Here is a 17,374-nt window from a genome sequence, read left to right as displayed (position 1 = left end):
TAATGGACAGAAAGTGCTCTAGTTCAGTCAGTTTGACAGTCTACCAACATAAGTACATAAGTAATGCCATACTGGGAAAAGACCAAGGGTCCATCGAGCCCAGCATCCTGTCCACGACAGCGGCCAATCCAGGCCAAGGGCACCTGGCGAGCTTCCCAAACATACAAACATTCTATACAATCAAGCCATTGTGACATCACTAATGAGGTTGGCTCTTATTGGTGGAATGAGCCACTATGACATCACAATAGGTTAAATCACTGCTCTATGTAATAAAAGTGAGCCAAGTAGAGGACATAAGTACATAAGTAATGCCACACTGGGAAAAGACCAAGGGTCCATCGAGCCCAGCATCCTGTCCACGACAGCGGCCAATCCAGGCCAAGGGCACCTGGCGAGCTTCCCAAATGTACAGACATCCTATACATGTTATTCCTGGAATTTTGGATTTTTCCAAGTCCGTTTAGTAGCGGTTTATGGACTTGTCCTTTAGGAAACCGTCCAACCCGTCCAACAGTCGTCAGATGCTCCCCATTAATCTTTTGACACTGTGCTGCTAAATATTAATTTGGCATTTCTGGAGCAGCCTAGACCATGGTACTGTTACTTACAGGTACAATTCTTTACCCCAACCTTACAGTCTTAAGATAGTCACTAAAGCAACAGAAATTAAAATGGTCTGACCTAAGGCCACCGAGCATACTGGCGGGAAAAATAAGATTTCAGCCCTGGTCTCCTGGGTCCCAAACTATTTCTGTAACACTGAAACTGTCAACAGCACTTCCTACAGGCATCTCCATGGCCATGGTTCCATTTTTCTTCACTTACAAGTACATAAGTATTGCCACACTGGGAAAGAGCAAAGGTCCATCAAGCCCAGTATCCTGTTTCCAACAGTGGCCAATCCAGGTCACAAATACCTGGCAAGATCCCCCAAAAAGTACAAAACAGTTTATGCTGTTTATCCCAGAAATAAGCAGTGGACTTTCCCAAGTCCATTTAATAATGGTCTATAGACTTTTCCTTTAGGAAGCCGTCCAGACCCTTTTTAAACCCCGCTAAGCTAACTGCCTTTATCACATTCTCTGGCAACGAACTCCAGAGTTTAATTACACGTTGAGTGAAGAAAGATTTTCTCCGATTCGTTTTAAATTTACTACTTTGTAGCTTCATCAAATGCCCCCTAGTCCTTGTATTTTTGGAAAGAGTAAACAAATTATTCACGTCTACCCGTTCCACTCATTATTTTATAGACCTCTATCATATCTCCCCTCAGCCGCCTTTTCTCCAAGCTGAAGAGCCCTAGCCGCTTTAGTCTTTCCTCATAGGGAAGTCGTCCCAGCCCCTTTATCATTTTCCACCTCCAAAATTTCTGCATTTATATTCTATGAATTTTTTTTTAAGTTTTTGAATTTTAAAGCCTTTTGGAATACTTTCCTCAAGTCAGGTGCTGCCCCCCACCCCAGCACCTCTACATCAAGAGGTAGGAGCAATGTGTGCTTGCGCCTGACTCTGCACTGCCATCTACAAAAAAGGACGGTGCCCGACTCTGTGCAGTACAATGGGGTTAGGCTCCACCAGACTGGCCTCACTATGGGATGCATTGTGCTGGTTCACCATGGACATTTGTGGAGTTGGCCGGGGGAAGGGAGGAATTGTGTGTGTGGGGGGGGGGGGGGGGCGCACCAGTGCCATTTGTGGGGAATCCAGCGAGTGTCTTTAGCGCACTTTTATTCACAGGAGCAATTTATAATGCTGCAATTTAAATGTATATTGCATGCCAACACCAACACTGAAACACTGGTATCTTTTCTTCCTCCATCAGGAATAAGATTAGTACAAGCAAATCCCAATGTAAACTGCTTCACGAAGAAAGACTAAGGAGGCTAGGGCTTTTCAGCTTGGAGAAGAGACGGCTGAGGGGAGACATGATAGAGGTATATAAAATAATGAGTGAAACAGGTGGATGTGAAGCGTCTGGTTCACGCTTTCCAAAAATACTAGGACTAGGGGGCATGCGATGAAACTACAGTGTAGTAAATTTAAAACAAATCAGAGAAAAATCTTTCTTCACCCAATGCATAATTAAACTCTGGAATTCGTTGCCGGAGAACGTAGTGAAGGCGGTTAGCTTAGCAGAGTTTAAAAAGGGGTTAGACGGTTTCCTAAAGGACAAGTCCATAGACCCCTACTAAATGGACTTGGGAAAAATCCACAATTTTGGGAATAACATGTATTAACTAGTAAAAAAGGCCCGTTTCTGACACAAATGAAACGGGCGCTAGCAAGGTTTTCCTCGGAGTGTGTATGTTTGGGAGAGTGTATGTGAGAGTGACTGTTTGAGAGTCAGAGTGAAAGTGTGAGTCCAATCCATGCTCCTCTGTCACCTGGCCCCTCCATTCATCCCTATCCAGCAATTCCGCTCTCTCCCTGAGGCCTGCCCTGCAATCCATATGCATCCATGGCCATCTGTCCCCTCCATTCATCCCTATCCAGCAATTCCCCTCTCCCTGAGTCCTGCCCTTCCAATCCATGCCCATCCATGCTCCTCTGTCACCTGGCCCCTCCATTCATCCCTATCCAGCAATACCCCTCTCTCCCTGAGGCCTGCCCTGCAATCCATATCCATCCATGCCCATCTGTCCCCTCCATTCATCCCTATCCAGCAATTCCCCTCTCTCCCTGAGTCCTGCCCTCCCAATCCATGCCCATCCATGGTCCTCTGTCCCCTGCCCCCTCCATTCATCCCTTTCCAGCAATTGCCCTCTCTCCCTGAGCCCTGCCCTCCCAATCCATGGCCATCCATGCTCCTCTGTCCCCTGCCGCCTCCATTCATCCTTTTCCAGCAAGTCCCCTCTCTCCCTTCCATGACCCCCCCCCTCGCATCCATGCTCCTCTCTCTCCCATGTGCCAGCCTGGCACGCCCTCTTCTCCCCCCCCCCTTCGCATCCATGCTGTCGTTTCTTCCCTGCCCTCCCGCTCCCATTGTTGTACTTTACTGGCCACCCTCTTCTCTCCCCCCAACATGCGTGTTTTTGTTTTTTTCTTGTTTTTAAATTTACCTCCGTGGCGGATCCGGCAGCGAAGCGTCAGGGAAGGAGGCGGTGCTCCCGACGTGTAGGTTTCCCTTCGCTGTGTTCCGCCTTCTTTTGACGTCATCCTTGACATCAGAAGAAGGCGGAACACATGGAAGGGAAGGCTAGACGTCGGGAGCGCCGCCTCCTTCCCTGACGCTTCGCTGCCGAGCGATGCGATTGGTTGAGTGTCATTGCTCCGCCCTCGACGTCATCACGTTTGACGCGTGGGCGGGGCAGACACAATGCGATCTCACCCCCTTCACTTTGCTAAGAGAGGCTTCATTAGAACGTTGGAGGTGCGTTTTATATAGAGAGAAATGTTTGTACGTTTGGGTAGCTTGCCAGGTGCCCTTGACCTGGATTGGCCGCTGTCGGGGACAGGATGCTGTTCTCGATGGAGCTTTGGTCTTTTCCCAGTATGGCATTACTTATGTACTTACGTACTCACAGGCCCCACAGTCTTGTTATCCTAGCAAATAATTCCTAACCCTAGTTACCTCTAACAGGAGAGTTACTGAACTGCAAGCGCCAGCAGCTAACTCACTGTACACAAAGGTCTTGAACAGCAGGACAGTTTTGGGTATGCACAAGAAGTTCCTTCCAAAAACAGTCTCCAATATTCACCCAAAACCTTATTTCCTACACCTCATTCAAACAAGGCTGAATCATTCTTACATCCTTTCAACTGCAATAATGCTTTGTCCTTCTACATTGACAGAAGGAAAAATACCGGAAAAGCCACCTAGCTTTCTGCTCATGTGATCCTAAACTGATCTAGACAGGATGTCAGAAAAGCCATATTATTACAAATCAGATCCTGGGACTCTCTTTCTTGAATAAAAGCAGCCTTATCCTTGCCACATACTGAGACAGGACTGCATTAGGTTTTTAACGTATTTGACTATTTTGTAAATGAATTATATTTTAAATTCTAATGTTCTAATTTGTTGCAAACCACCATGAGTCCTCTTGGAGCAGGGTGATAAGGTGAAATGAAACTGATTTTCCACGCCAATCTTCCACCAGTTATCTCTCTATATAAAACGCACCTCCAACATTCTATGAAGCCTCCACAACTCCCAACATTCTAAATGCATGGTGGTGAAACCCACATCTCCTGAATTGACATCACGTACTTCCGGGTTCGTCACAAGCAGAAGTGACCAACCACACAAGGTTTCTCGGCTTCAGAATGTTGGAGGTGCATTCTATTACATAGGATTGGTCAGTTCATTGAAGCACAGCCAGAGCTCAGTGTCCTGCACAGTAACACTCAGACACCAGAGAGAGAGAAGGGGGGCCTGAAACGAGAGAGGGAGGGGGGGCCTGACACCAGAGAGGGGGGGGGGGGAGAGTTATCTCTGTCACACACACACTCTCTCACAGTCAATGTCTTTCTCTCTCTCACTCTCTCTATGTCTCACACTGTATCACATTCACTCTCTATGTGTCACACAGTCACTCACACACTCTCTTGGTCTCATACACTCAGTCTCACAGAGTCTGTGTCTCTCACACACACTCTCTCGCACACACTGTATCTGTGTGAAACACACTTTCTCACACTGTGTCTCACATACGCACTTGCACACACTCTCATTCTCACACACACAGTCTCTCTCACAGACGCACTCGCATATTCACTCTCTCTCACACACACATACACTCTCTCAAACATACACAATCCGAGGAAAACCTTGCTAGCGCCCGTTTCATTTGTGTCAGAAACGGGCCTTTTTTACTAGTTTGTAATAAATGTTAACATGTTAAAGTGCTCAAAATGTATATAATACATAAATCACTGACTGTACCCACAGAAAGGTAGTATATCAAATACCATCATATTTTCCTTTACACTTGCAAAAAATGATTTAGTTCATTAGAATAATACTTAAAGTCAATCAAAGGCCAACAGTTCAGTAATGGAAACCTGCTAATTATAAACACAAAAGTCTTAAACTCTTATGATGGTTTCCATTAGAAAAACACAGTTTCATGTTACTTGCAACTTCTTTTCATTCGGATTTATGGACTTGGATTTTGAGATTTAATTACCTGCCTTTTCAAATCCAAGTTCAAAATGAAATACATGAGTTACATGCCGTGGGAGATCCCTACAGCTGTAAGCAGAGCTATCATGGCCATCCTATCCTTGAATCTTCAAACGTGATCTCACCTGACTGAAGGAATCCAGACTGACACCATTATTGAGAAGGAACTGACGAACATCCTGCACAAGCTGGGTCTCTCCCAGAGCGACTCTCACGGCCATGCTGCCTTTATCCTCCTGCAGGGAAACAGCACAGCCATAAGCCAAAAACCAATACAGACTGATCCCAGGGCTGAGTGGCTTCTTATGGCAGACAGGAAAGGTTATCAACTACAGGCATGTAACAGAGACATGCCAAGGGTTTGGGGGAGGGTGCAAACAGGGCATTGTACTGGGCCCCTGCTTGAAGCTGAAGGCACATTCTGCCAGTGGGTTTTAGGGGACCTCTCCCTAATTCCTTGCCAATGCCACAGCATGCCTAACACTGGCCCAGGATGTCAGCCATGTGAGTTACACTTTAAAAAGGAGAGCTGAGCTTCACAGGAAATAGAGGAGAGCTGGGACGGAAGAAGTAAACTTGGGAGGCACCAGAGACAGAGGTCTGAAGACCTCTAGCTATAACTCTGCAGACTCAAGCCACCTGCAAAGTTCAACTGGGGACCAGCTGACCAACTAGACCAGGAGCAAAGCACTTATAACCATCCACTTGCTGGAGATAGAAAATACTAAGGAGCTGGACTGGATGCCAAGAGAGAGAACTCTCAGCTCAGTTTTCAGTTCTCTATATCCACCTGCTGGTTGATGGACACAACTATCCCACAGGCTTTGGAATAGTGGGAAGCTACGTAATTGAAAAACTAGTTTGGGTCAGCCTCTAAGGGAGATGCCTGCTAGACCTAGGACAGATGAGTCACTTGGCTCTTGGATGTGTGCTGCTGGGGCACCGTGTACCCTGTTAGGGTCTCGTGTACCCCTTGGGGTACATAAACCACATGTTGGAAACCCCTGTTTTAGAGCAGGCTATATGTCAGCAGATCTCGTTTTTTTTTTAATCATTTTACTTAATTATATTCACATTTATCACATAAATGTAAGGAAATTCAGAAATTAATATAAAAAGGAAAACATGTTCTCTCAACAATATATATTTACATAATTGTCCACAATTGGAAGATCCAAGATCAGGAAAACAATCTTAAAGAAAGTAAGAAAAACTCAAAACGGTTAATCTTACACTTCACATTTTCTGAGGGAGGAAGGTTAATCGGTTATTGCAGCCGGTACAGTGGTAACTGAAGGAAGTTGCTGCAGAGGATTCTTCATCTGTTTCCACAAACTCTTATAATTTCTTAGGTTCAAACAAATAAGTAATAAGGAAATAAAACACTTACAAGGGAATCGCGCTAGGAAGGTCCCACCTAGGGCAATGATTCCTGGCTTAAAAGCCAAGACCTCACACCTCCCTTGATGTGTCAGGAAATATATTCATCTTTGAACCCAAAAAACTATCAACCATGTATCGGAAATACGGCAGATCTCGTTTTAAAATACATGAGAAATGAATGTCCTTAAGTGATGTACAGACTTGGACATTCTTTCTAAATCTGCCTGTAGTCTCGGGGATTCCAAACTCATTGAAAGAAACGGGACTTCCCAGAGCACATTTTCAGTAACACTTGACATGGCTAAAACAAACAAAAAAACGTTTTAAAGATGTTTTCAATTAAGGAAGATAATGGTCCAATCCATTTCCATGGGTTTTTTATAAAATGACTCGGCCTTTACTCACACAGTGCAACGTCACATGTACTTTTTACCCACTGTAAGGACACGATTTGTAACGACACGCAGTATATGTTTTTTGTTCGAAACGTACTGCTCAATACAACAAGACAGAGAGTGGCTTTTGCAGTACTCACATGATCCAGCACTTGGCTTTTGGTTGTGCTGTACTTCTGTGCTATTGCATCTGCAACAGCATTTGTTCCCATGAACAGCGTGTTCCAGTTATGGGAGCTGAAAAGGGAGGAAAGGTTTAAAAAAAAAAATCAGCTGGAACCTTAATACTTCTAGGAATGTTGTGCAAGAAAGAGCTGACCTTGGGGCAGTGCAGGGAGTAAACAGTCCTAGCAGCAGAGCCTGTACTAAGTGCAAACATTTTTGGCTCGCTATCTGCCTGCGTGTCCTGTTCTAATTTCATCTCACATACTCTCCGATTCTTCTCTTATTCCTTAACAGTTCAGCTTTATGGTGGCCAACAGCTGATCGGCACAGGAGAGGCTCCTGACAGTTTCAGCCTGTGCCTGCTCCTTGGGAGGCACCGTTTTAGCTCTGCTTTGCCTAGGGACAAGTGAGCAAACTTTAAGCAGCAAGTATGGGGTCTGGCAACTATCCAAGGAGCAGAGCCACAGAGCCAAAAGGTCCTACACCACAGAACAAACAGCATACCTGCCGCTTTTCGCTTTGTCCTTGGCTATCTTCTGTTTCTTGAAGTCGGAACTTCCCACAAGATTAGGTTCCTTCTCCTCCGTTTCTTTCTTTATCGTGGAGGGCAATAAATGAAGCATTCTGCCCTACAGGTATGAAAAGGATCAAGCTTACTGCTATAGCAACATCTTAAAACGAGGGCAGAAGATGGCCAACTGGCCCATCCAGTCTGCCCAGTTAATTCTGTCCATTCTGTTAAAGATGCATTCTAGTTACTAGCCACAGAGCGTGACAACCTGCAAGATCTCAACCTTTCTCTATTGTGCTCAACTTTATTTAAATATATCACCCATCAAAACAAACAATCTGTGTGGTTCGCAATAAAATAGATAACAGGGGAAGTAAATGGACATACAGGCATATCAATAATAGCTACAACAGCTTAAACAAGACAAATTAAAACAGTAGAGCAGATTCAAGAAAGCGTGTCAGAAATCAGGTGCAAAAAATTTCATTATAGAATACACCGTGTCAATATCTGCACGCCTAACTTCCGGCATAAGCACTTACTCCACGTAAAGGCTATGCGTGTGACCTGGCATGTCTGCTAACCTCTGCTCTATATTCTGTACTTGTATGATGCACGTTTTCATTGGAATTTTACCCCTGCCAGAATTCTGTGTGACTGTGGAGCGCAGAATTCCCCAGTGGTGCACAATCCCGACTCTCCGTCCGCTGCCACCCGGCCTACCTGTGCACTGTCTGGTGGTCTAGTGGCCTCTTCGGGGGCAGGAAAGAACCCCCACTCTTCCTGCAATGCTGCCGCCGCTCTCTTGCTGGTACCATGTGTTTTCAAAATGGCCACAGACGTCAAGCAGTGGTGGTCGTATTGAAGAAGAACGGTACCAGCAAGAGAGCGGAGGCAGAAGGGCAGGAAAGAGCGGGGTTCTTTCTTGCTCTCGAAGTGGTACTCTCGCTTCAGCTCCTACTCCTCCTACCTCAGGTGAGTGCGGGGGTGTCATGCTGTGGGTAGCTGTTATAAAAATAAGGGATGCTGTGGGTGGAAGGGGGCTGCAAAAAATAAGCACATTTTGTGCACTGAATTTTGAAATTTTTTTGCGCAGAATTTTGTTTTTAGGCGCAGCAATCCGGAAGGAGTAGAATTTGTTGCAAATGACTTAACTTTGAAGAAATGTGTTTGGTGGAATCTCTAGGGTTGGAACACCACTACTTTGGAGTGTCTCCTAAAATTAGAAATAGTATAAATTTGGGCCCTGGCATTGTGAATCCCTTCCCCCAACAGAGAATCCACCTGAGATCTTGCATGAAGGCTGTGGGGCGCCCTTCTGTTTAATATGCATACCCAGAAAAGGGACACCACCTTTATTTTGATGAATAGACAGCAAGATTGATCTACTGTTATCAAGTCTGGGAGGCAAAAGCAATCTTTTTGGCTCCAGTTTAAATTGCGTGTTTACAAATTTCAAATTTCTAGTGTATCTGGTAAAGGTCTTTCTGTGTACTAGGGATGTGCAGAGCTTAAAAAGGATTTGGTGTTTTCTGATTTTCCTGAAATTTGTCCCAATTTTGGAGTTTTTTTCTCCAGTTCATTTCACAAATTCTTTTTAATAACTTAATTGCAGATACACTAAATGGGGACAGAGCCTCTCCTTTACTGATATGATTTAGTATCATGTGATTAGAACAATATAAAAACCTGTAACATAATTATATAGCTACTTCTTTTGTACTGTAACGTTCTTGGGAGATATATTTTGTAATGTTTTAGTTTCTTTTATTATAATGCTGTGAACTGCTTTGGTGCCTTTGGGTGTAAATGCAGTATATCAAATCAAAGCTGGTGTAAATATTTGCACCCAAAGTTGGCAGCTGCATGCGTATTAATATTCTATAACTTGCCCACACAACTGCAAGGCACACCCATAATCTGCTTGTGCGCACGCCACTTTCTCATTGCTCGCTATGAAGCAAATACCTATAGAAGGTTATCTATCTCTCCACAGGAGAAACGAAAGCCAAATACACGAACAGTGGAACCAAAAAAGTCCTCTCACAATTGGTGTTTTCTAAACAAGGTCTTTATTCAAATCAATAAAAACAACCCGACATGATTCGTGTTTCGGCCGTAAGGGGTCTATTGATTTTTGATACAAAGACACTGGTAAAACAGATGACTCACAGTCAATTGTATATCAACAGAGATATTGCATGCAGAGTGCCACTGCACTAATCTCTCTGTCAAACGTGGTATACCGATTGGATCCACTGTTCGTGTATTTGGCTTTCATTGATTGCTACAGCATTTAGGAGCTAACCGTCCAATATTCAAAGTGATCAAAGTGAGCGGCTCATGGTAGCCAACTGCCGAATGAATATTGGCTGGGACCCGCATACCTGGAAAGTCTTTTAAGATACCCTCCGATCCTCCCCTCTCCCAGAAATGGGAGCTCTCCAATTCAGCCCCCCCCCCGCCCCCGCCCACACACTCTTGCAACATGAAGGATAGGATTCCCAGGCCCAAGGGCAGCCCAAACATTAGGCCACCTGAGGCGGAGGCCTCAGGCGGCACTCTTCAGGAGCGGCATCTCCCCCTTCGCAGCGTTTTACCTTGTCTCGTTCTAAACCCAGCAGCGTTTCCCATACGCTGCCCTGCCGCTGACACCTGCCTCTTCCCTTTACTGTGACCGCCTCTCCAATGTAACTTCCTGTTTCGTCAGAGGCTCAGTGTAAAGATGCAGGAATGCCTTCGGGCCATGAGATGATGAAAGATGCACTGAGTCAGGGGTAGAAAACTCACAGGTGCCAGTTTACCTAGGTATCTAAAATCTGACACCCGACCTTGGCCTAACAACGGCCAATACCACTGCCGTGTCAGTGATCCCACAACCAATGAGAGGACAAAAAGTCAAAAGTAAATAAAGATGATTTTTTAAAAAACCCAGAAAAGTAAATAAAGATGATAAAAAGAAAACGCTGTCGCCACAGTTCCTAAAGATTTTGGTTCGTGCCTAGTTTTCTAAATACTTTTCCACTCCTGCACAATGCATAGAGCTTCAGTTTACAATTGCATTCTTCTGCACAGCATTTAAGTCGCAGATAGGGAAATGAGACTTTAATAGTATAAACAGTTATGAGATGTCACACCATCAGTGATGAAATGGCAAACTGTTCTATGAAATCCCATCCCAACTTCTTTACCTGAAACACCTGTCCATCCACCTCAGCGAAGGCCTTCACCGCATGCTCTGGTATCATGAAGGTCACAAAAGCAAAGCCTTTGGGTCTCTTAGTTAGGCTATCAATGGGGAGATGGATCTCCGAAAGTGGGCCTGGAAAAGAAAAATGATTTCCCAGAAATACTTCAGAGCTCTCCCTAGAAACTTTTGCCAGCCAGGTGGGGGTGGGAGGCAGAAAAGTTATGTCTTACCAAATAACTTTCTTTCAGATCAGTCCAGACCAATGGATTGTGTCCATCTACCAGAGGATAAGAGACAGAAAATAAAAAAAATAGCTCTCAAGTGATTCGCCCCTTAACGGGATCATGTTACACAGAATGTTAAGTATTTCGATTAGCCAAGCAGCGGTGCTCAAAATTTGCCCGGTAGCCAATATTGAAACTTTGAGAACAAATGTCTCAATCCGGTCAGAACCTTACCAATGATTGAATCATATACTCTATTGGCATGCAGATATTTCACATATTTCACCGAGTCAGGAGACCTGTGACATACAATAGGTTAGGCCACTTAAAAGTAGAATCAGTGATATCTGAAAAATATAGCTTGTAACTAAAAGAAAATTAATTAACCAGGGAGGGATTCTGGACTGGTCTGATAGGATGAAAGGAAAGAAAGTTATCAGGTAAGATAACTTTTTCTTCCATAGCATCCTATCCTATTCACATCTGTGCTATTAAAAGCAAGGAGGAGACAGCACTCAAAGAACTTGGTACATGGTAGGTGGGAGGCTGGCGCAGGTGCAGCTTACACTTCCATGGGAACCCCACAGTAACTGCTTCCGTCCTCACGGGAACATCGCAGCCCTGGAGGGGATTTGAACGAACCCCATTCCCATGCAGGTCTCTAGTCAGAAGAACAAGCCCAGGAGAGCACCCCCAACTCGGCTCGAGCACAACTGAGAAGCAGGTTCAGGAGAACAAACCAAAAAGGCACCACCAAAGTCAAATGAGACTCAGCATAAAACTGGCTCAGGAGCACAAAACCCCAAAAGCTCAACTGAAACTAGTTAGAAACCAGGTCAGTAGTGGGGCTGCAAGGCTGTGTAGCCCATCATCCATCCACTTGGGAGACAGAGGAATACTGGACACTCTATGCAGCATGACACCCTTAAAGAGCAAATCACTTGAGAACTATTTTCATTCTCTGTCTCTATCCACTGGTAGACTGACAACCCATTGATCTGGACTGGTCTGATAGGATGCTATGAAATGTTAAGCTAGTCAGGTGGTCAATAAAATTAGCCAGGTGGTGTACCCATTCAAACTTGCTTCAGGTATACCCATAGCCTACAAAGCATAAGGAAGAGGTTGCATGCACCCTGCAGGAGACAAAATAGTAAAAGTATGCTGGACAGATCTTGCAGTTCTAACTCAGATATGAAGACTGTTTCCTTTTTGGTGGGAATTGTGGGCTCCTGGTTACGTTCTCCGATACAAATACTGGGAGACATCTCAGGATGTGAGCTCAACTTTCCCGTCTGCCATCAATGGGTGAAGGAGGACAGAATAAGAAAGCATTTTGCCTGCCAATATACTCAATGGTTACAGAGTTATAACTACTACTAATATTGGGTGTTCTCTTTTCAGGAAAGATTTCTTCAGTCCGGGGACAAGAAACCTGCTTCAAGTCCTTCACCCTAAAGTAGCTGAGTGAACGTTTCTGAAGGGACTAAACTGTAACACATGCTTATACCCTACACAAAAATAAAAAAAGGATCAACCAATTTCAAGAATAATTCTATTTATTTATTTAAGGTTCATTTATATCCCACAATTTCCCACTCATTCTATTAAATACATCACTGATCAACCCTATGAGGTTACTTACATGCCTACACTTTGCCTGTCCCAAAAGAGCTTACCCCCTTATTCCATAACTTAGTGCCTACATTTACACGCAAGTGCGCTCATAAGTTATAGAAAACCTGTTACTTGGGCATCAACCCTCAAAATCTATAAATGGTGCATAAAGCTAGGCACACAATTGCATACATAGGTAGGCATATTTTCAAAGCACTTAGCCTTCCAAAGTTCCATAGAAACCTAACACATAACAATTAGCTAAGTGACGCTAAATTCAAAAAGGCATATCCTACCCACCCAACATAAATGCCTACACTCTGCAACACAGCAAAACCAAAGCTCATAATGGACACTATATAACCTCTCCTCTCTTCGATCCCCATTGTGCCTGAACCTTAATCGACCACAACATCACCATGTATTTGTTTCTCTACCGGACTTGGCGAACGCCTCTACGGTACTATGTAAGCCATATTGAGCCTGCAAATAGGTGGGAAAATGTGGGATACAAATGTAATAAATAAATTGGCACTTAATTGGACAGAAGTACAAGAAACTGGTGTTAGCAAGTACTAATTAGCAGTCAAGTGTGTAATTAACTTATCTCCCTTCTGAATACTGTATTATTTTTGTGATTTTGTTTTTTTGACATGTATGTTTTATTTTTTTCTGGTAAGTTGATTTTATTATGTATGTGAATCTGTAAGCCACCTAGACTTGTAGAAAAAAGGATATAAGAAACTTTAAATAAAATATACTGAACATCTAAGTTCTATAGTGCCAAGTTCAAAGGGCAGGGGCGTTCTGACTACTCCTATATGCACTTTACAGGACAGTTGCATTTGGTTGCCCAACTGTTGCTTTTAGGCGCAGCATTTACATCAGCCATAGACATGGCACAACTGGTCACAATTAATGTTTGGCGCATAACTGCGGACTTATGCTAGTACACTTTACAGATTTAGCACACATAAGTACTTATGCGTGCTAAATCTGTTAAGAGTACATGTCTCGCTGCAGTATGTGCAGCCCGAGTCAATCCTTGTGTGTGTGAGTGAGACTAACAAGTTAGTTACTTCTTCCATTAAAGGCTTGGTTGAAGAGCCAAGCTTTCACCTGCTTCCTGAAGTAGAGGTAGTCTTGTGTTAAGCGGAGCCTTTCAGGCAATGCATTCCAGAGCGTGGGGGCTACTCCGGAGAAGGCTTGCTTGTGGGTATCACATCGTGTAATGTCTTTTGGAGAGGGTGTAGTTAGTGAAAGTCCTTGGGAGGACCTTAGTGTCTGTGGCGGTGGGTGGAGGATCATCCTATTCTTCAGATACTCTGGGCCCCTTCCTTTCAGGGCCTTATGCACTCCTGGGCCACACTTAGGTGCGCACATTACACCTGCCGTGGTGTAAGTGGGAGCATCCAAATGTAGAGGCATAAATGTCAGCTTATGCTAGTATTCTAACAGAATCCAGGTGCACAGATGCCATTATAGAATTAATGCTAAGCACACTGCATCCAGGCATTACAATCGTGTCACTCAGTTATAGTCTTGCCTCCTCCTGTCTAACTCTAGATAGAGGAGATGAAAAGGACAGATCCAGGAACAATTGGAGCAGGTGTGAAAAGTCTGTTCTGCTCGGTCACTGTCACGAAACGCCTAACACCCACCTGGGGTAACCCTGCGGCCACCTGAAGGGTCTGTCCCCAGCACTGCTCAGGCCTGCCTGCACTTGTGCAAGTGCTCTACACTAGCACCCTCCTCCCACCGACTGGGTTCCGGCTTGCCTCTGGATGAGTCTCCCACTCTCAAGTTATTCCCTAGTGATTTCTAAGGATACTGGGGCCACTCTCAGGGGTTCCACAGTTCCTAGAAAACACAAACAGACCCAAATCACAAACCACCAGGACTCTAAGTCAGTCCAGGACAACAGAGCTAATAAACTAATGGCTTTATTATCAGAAGGTAGAACAGTTAAGGATATAAAACAGGTAGAAAAACAACATGCAACAACAGGTAACTGAATCAGGATTAATATTAAAGCTATCTAAACAATTTGTTACTACCTGGGGACTTTCAGGAAAATAACTGCTCACAGGTCTTGACTAGGGCCTCAGGGCAGTGATGTTTACCCTCTGCACTCCCTATCTGAAACTGGGGAAAATCCAGTACCTCCAGCACCAACTTTGAAACTATCTGGCCAATGGCACTGCAGGTTACCTTCCCACAGGGCTTAAACTGAAAAGAAAAGTCTTCTCTGCAACAGCTTTAAAACAGAAAACAAACACCACCTGCTGGCCAAACAAGAGAAATACACTGCATGAAAACATTCAATACATTTCACAGACTTGAAAACCCTCTGTTTCGCCAGTCACTCAGCAGTGCTGCCAGTACCAGGGGCGTAGCCAGACACACAATTTTGGGTGGGCCTGGGCTCAAGATGGATGGGCAGAAGAGGTCATTTGGTCTTTCCTTCTCTCACCTGCATGCCATATGGTCTCTCAAACATCCCCCCTCTCCCGCATACCTTTACAATTGCAGATTTCCACCAGTAGCGAGCAGAAACTTATACACACTGCTCATGTTGGCCACACAGTCTTCCCATGATGCAGCTCCCTGTTTTTGCATAGGCGGGAACACGTCAGAGGGAAGGCTGTGCGAGAAGTATGTATCGGTCACTGCTTGCTGCAGGCGAAGATCTGCTATTTACAAGGTATGCAGGAGGGACAGTTGTTGGGAGTTTTTGGCTGGTGGGGCTTGGGGATCCCTGCCAGCCACATCATAGGTGTGCTGCTACTGGATGGGCCTGATCCCAAAGTGGGTGGGCCTGGGCCCACCCGGGCCCACCCTTGGCTACGCCACAGGCCAGTACTGAGGGTGACCTTTTACCAAACCCATGCCCCTAAGATACTTTCATTCAGCTCTCCTGATTGTTACCCAGTTCATGTCCTACCATATTTGGAGAATATTTTCTCAATGTCATCCTCTGAGCAAATGTAGGACAGGTTCCTCACAAACAGCCTTCCTGACTCAGCAAGGTCCTCCTCTTCCTCATCAGCAGCCTTCTCCCGCCCTTGCCAGGGCCTGGTTTCACTTTTTTGGGCTGGCTTTTTCACTGGCACATGCTCATCCCGGAACACTTCGATATAGCGCCCACCTGTGGCACACAATGCAGCAGTTGAGAACTCCAATAGGATCAAGGGTCTCTGACAAAAAAAAAAATGCCTGAGGGGAGTCCTAAGATTAACAGGAAACTGCCTGCAACACCATTTCCTGCTCCTCATTGTTTAAGGCCTCGTGGAATCTCAGTTCAATTGTAGCACTGATCCATGTTATACCCTCTAAAAATTATTCTTGCAAAGTGATGCACTTAGGAAGTAGAAATCCACGGGAGATGTATGTGTTAGGCGGGGAGAGTCTGATAGGTACGGACGGAGAGAGGGATCTTGGGGTGATAGTATCTGAGGATTTGAAGGTGACGAAACAGTGTGACAAGGCCGTGGCCGTAGCTAGAAGGTTGTTAGGCTGTATAAAGAGAGGTGTGACCAGCAGAAGAAAGGGGGTGTTGATGCCCCTGTATAAGTCGTTGGTGAGGCCCCACCTGGAGTATTGTGTTCAGTTTTGGAGGCCGTATCTTGTTAAGGATGTAAAAAGAATTGAAGCGGTGCAAAGAAAAGCTACGAGAATGGTATGGGATTTGCGTTACAAGACGTATGAGGAGAGACTTGCTGAACTAAACATGTATACTCTGGAGGAAAGGAGAAACAGGGGTGATATGATACAGACGTTCAAATATTTGAAAGGTATTAATCCGCAAACGAACCTTTTCCGGAGATGGGAAGGTGGTAGAACGAGAGGACATGAAATGAGATTGAAGGGGGGCAGACTCAAGAAAAATGTCAGGAAGTATTTTTTCACGGAGAGAGTAGTGGATGCTTGGAATGCCCTCTCGCGGGAGGTGGTGGAAATGAAAACGGTAACGGAATTCAAACATGCGTGGGATAAGCATAAAGGAATCCTTTGCCAAAGGAATGGATCCTCAGGAGCTTAGTCAAGATCGGGAGGCGGGGCTGGTGGTTGGGAGGTGGGGATAGGGCTGGGCAAACTTATACGGTCTGTACCAGAGCCAGTGGTGGGAAGCGGGACTGGTGGTTGGGAGGCGGGGATAGTGCTGGACAGACTTGTACGGTCTGTGCCAGAGCTGGTGGTTGGGAGGCAGGGCTGGTGGTGGGGAGGTGAGGAAAGTGCTGGGCAGACTTATACGGTCTGTGCCTGTGCCAGAGCCGGTGGTTGGGAGGTGGGGCTGGTGGTTGGGAGGCGGGGATAGTGCGGGGCAGACTTATACGGTCTGTGCCCTGAAGAGCACAGGTACAAATCAAAGTAGGGTATACACAAAAAGCAGCAAATATGAGTTATCTTGTTGGGCAGACTGGATGGACCGTGCAGGTCTTTTTCTGCCGTCATCTACTATGTTACTATGTAAATGACAAAGCTCACACAATACTCCCCCACTTAGAGCCTCTGCCTGGATGGAACCAAATAATGCATATAATGAATCTAAACGCTTAACATGAGTATATCAATCAACTTAAAAATACATAAACAAACAACAGATAAAGACAATACGGTCTATGATCTCTGGATTTAACTTATTTATTCATCGATAAGGATGCACTGGAATTTAACTAGCAATTTTACCCCATCTCTACAAAATATAGCTGCATACACACACATCGCTACCCCTGAATCCACCATTCTGCCTCACCCCTT

General features: G+C 45.0%; 1 protein-coding gene and 1 long non-coding RNA gene across 4 annotated transcripts in view; one reads left to right on the top strand and one right to left on the bottom strand.

The window, feature by feature from the left end:
* The window catches only part of RBM19 (RNA binding motif protein 19), a 258,757-nt gene that overhangs the window by 191,382 nt on the left and 50,001 nt on the right, over positions 1-17,374 (bottom strand). For all 3 annotated transcript variants that reach the window (XM_030218452.1, XM_030218454.1, XM_030218453.1), the window contains exons 10-14: positions 15,558-15,761; positions 10,774-10,904; positions 7,576-7,700; positions 7,047-7,143; positions 5,254-5,364 (exon numbers count right to left, since the gene is read on the bottom strand). In XM_030218452.1, the coding sequence (XP_030074312.1) occupies positions 5,254-5,364; positions 7,047-7,143; positions 7,576-7,700; positions 10,774-10,904; positions 15,558-15,761 (668 nt within the window). The remainder of the gene's footprint in view (positions 1-5,253; positions 5,365-7,046; positions 7,144-7,575; positions 7,701-10,773; positions 10,905-15,557; positions 15,762-17,374) is intronic.
* LOC115480046 lies at positions 7,622-12,537 on the top strand. The gene is made up of 2 exons (XR_003943781.1): positions 7,622-7,706; positions 12,401-12,537. It is a non-coding gene; the product is annotated as an uncharacterized LOC115480046 (long non-coding RNA).

Source organism: Microcaecilia unicolor, chromosome 11 (genome assembly GCF_901765095.1).
Source record: "Microcaecilia unicolor chromosome 11, aMicUni1.1, whole genome shotgun sequence".
Taxonomy (NCBI): domain Eukaryota; kingdom Metazoa; phylum Chordata; class Amphibia; order Gymnophiona; family Siphonopidae; genus Microcaecilia; species Microcaecilia unicolor.
The sequence above is the reverse complement of the archived record's forward strand: the minus strand, read 5'-3'. Positions and strand labels throughout refer to the sequence as shown.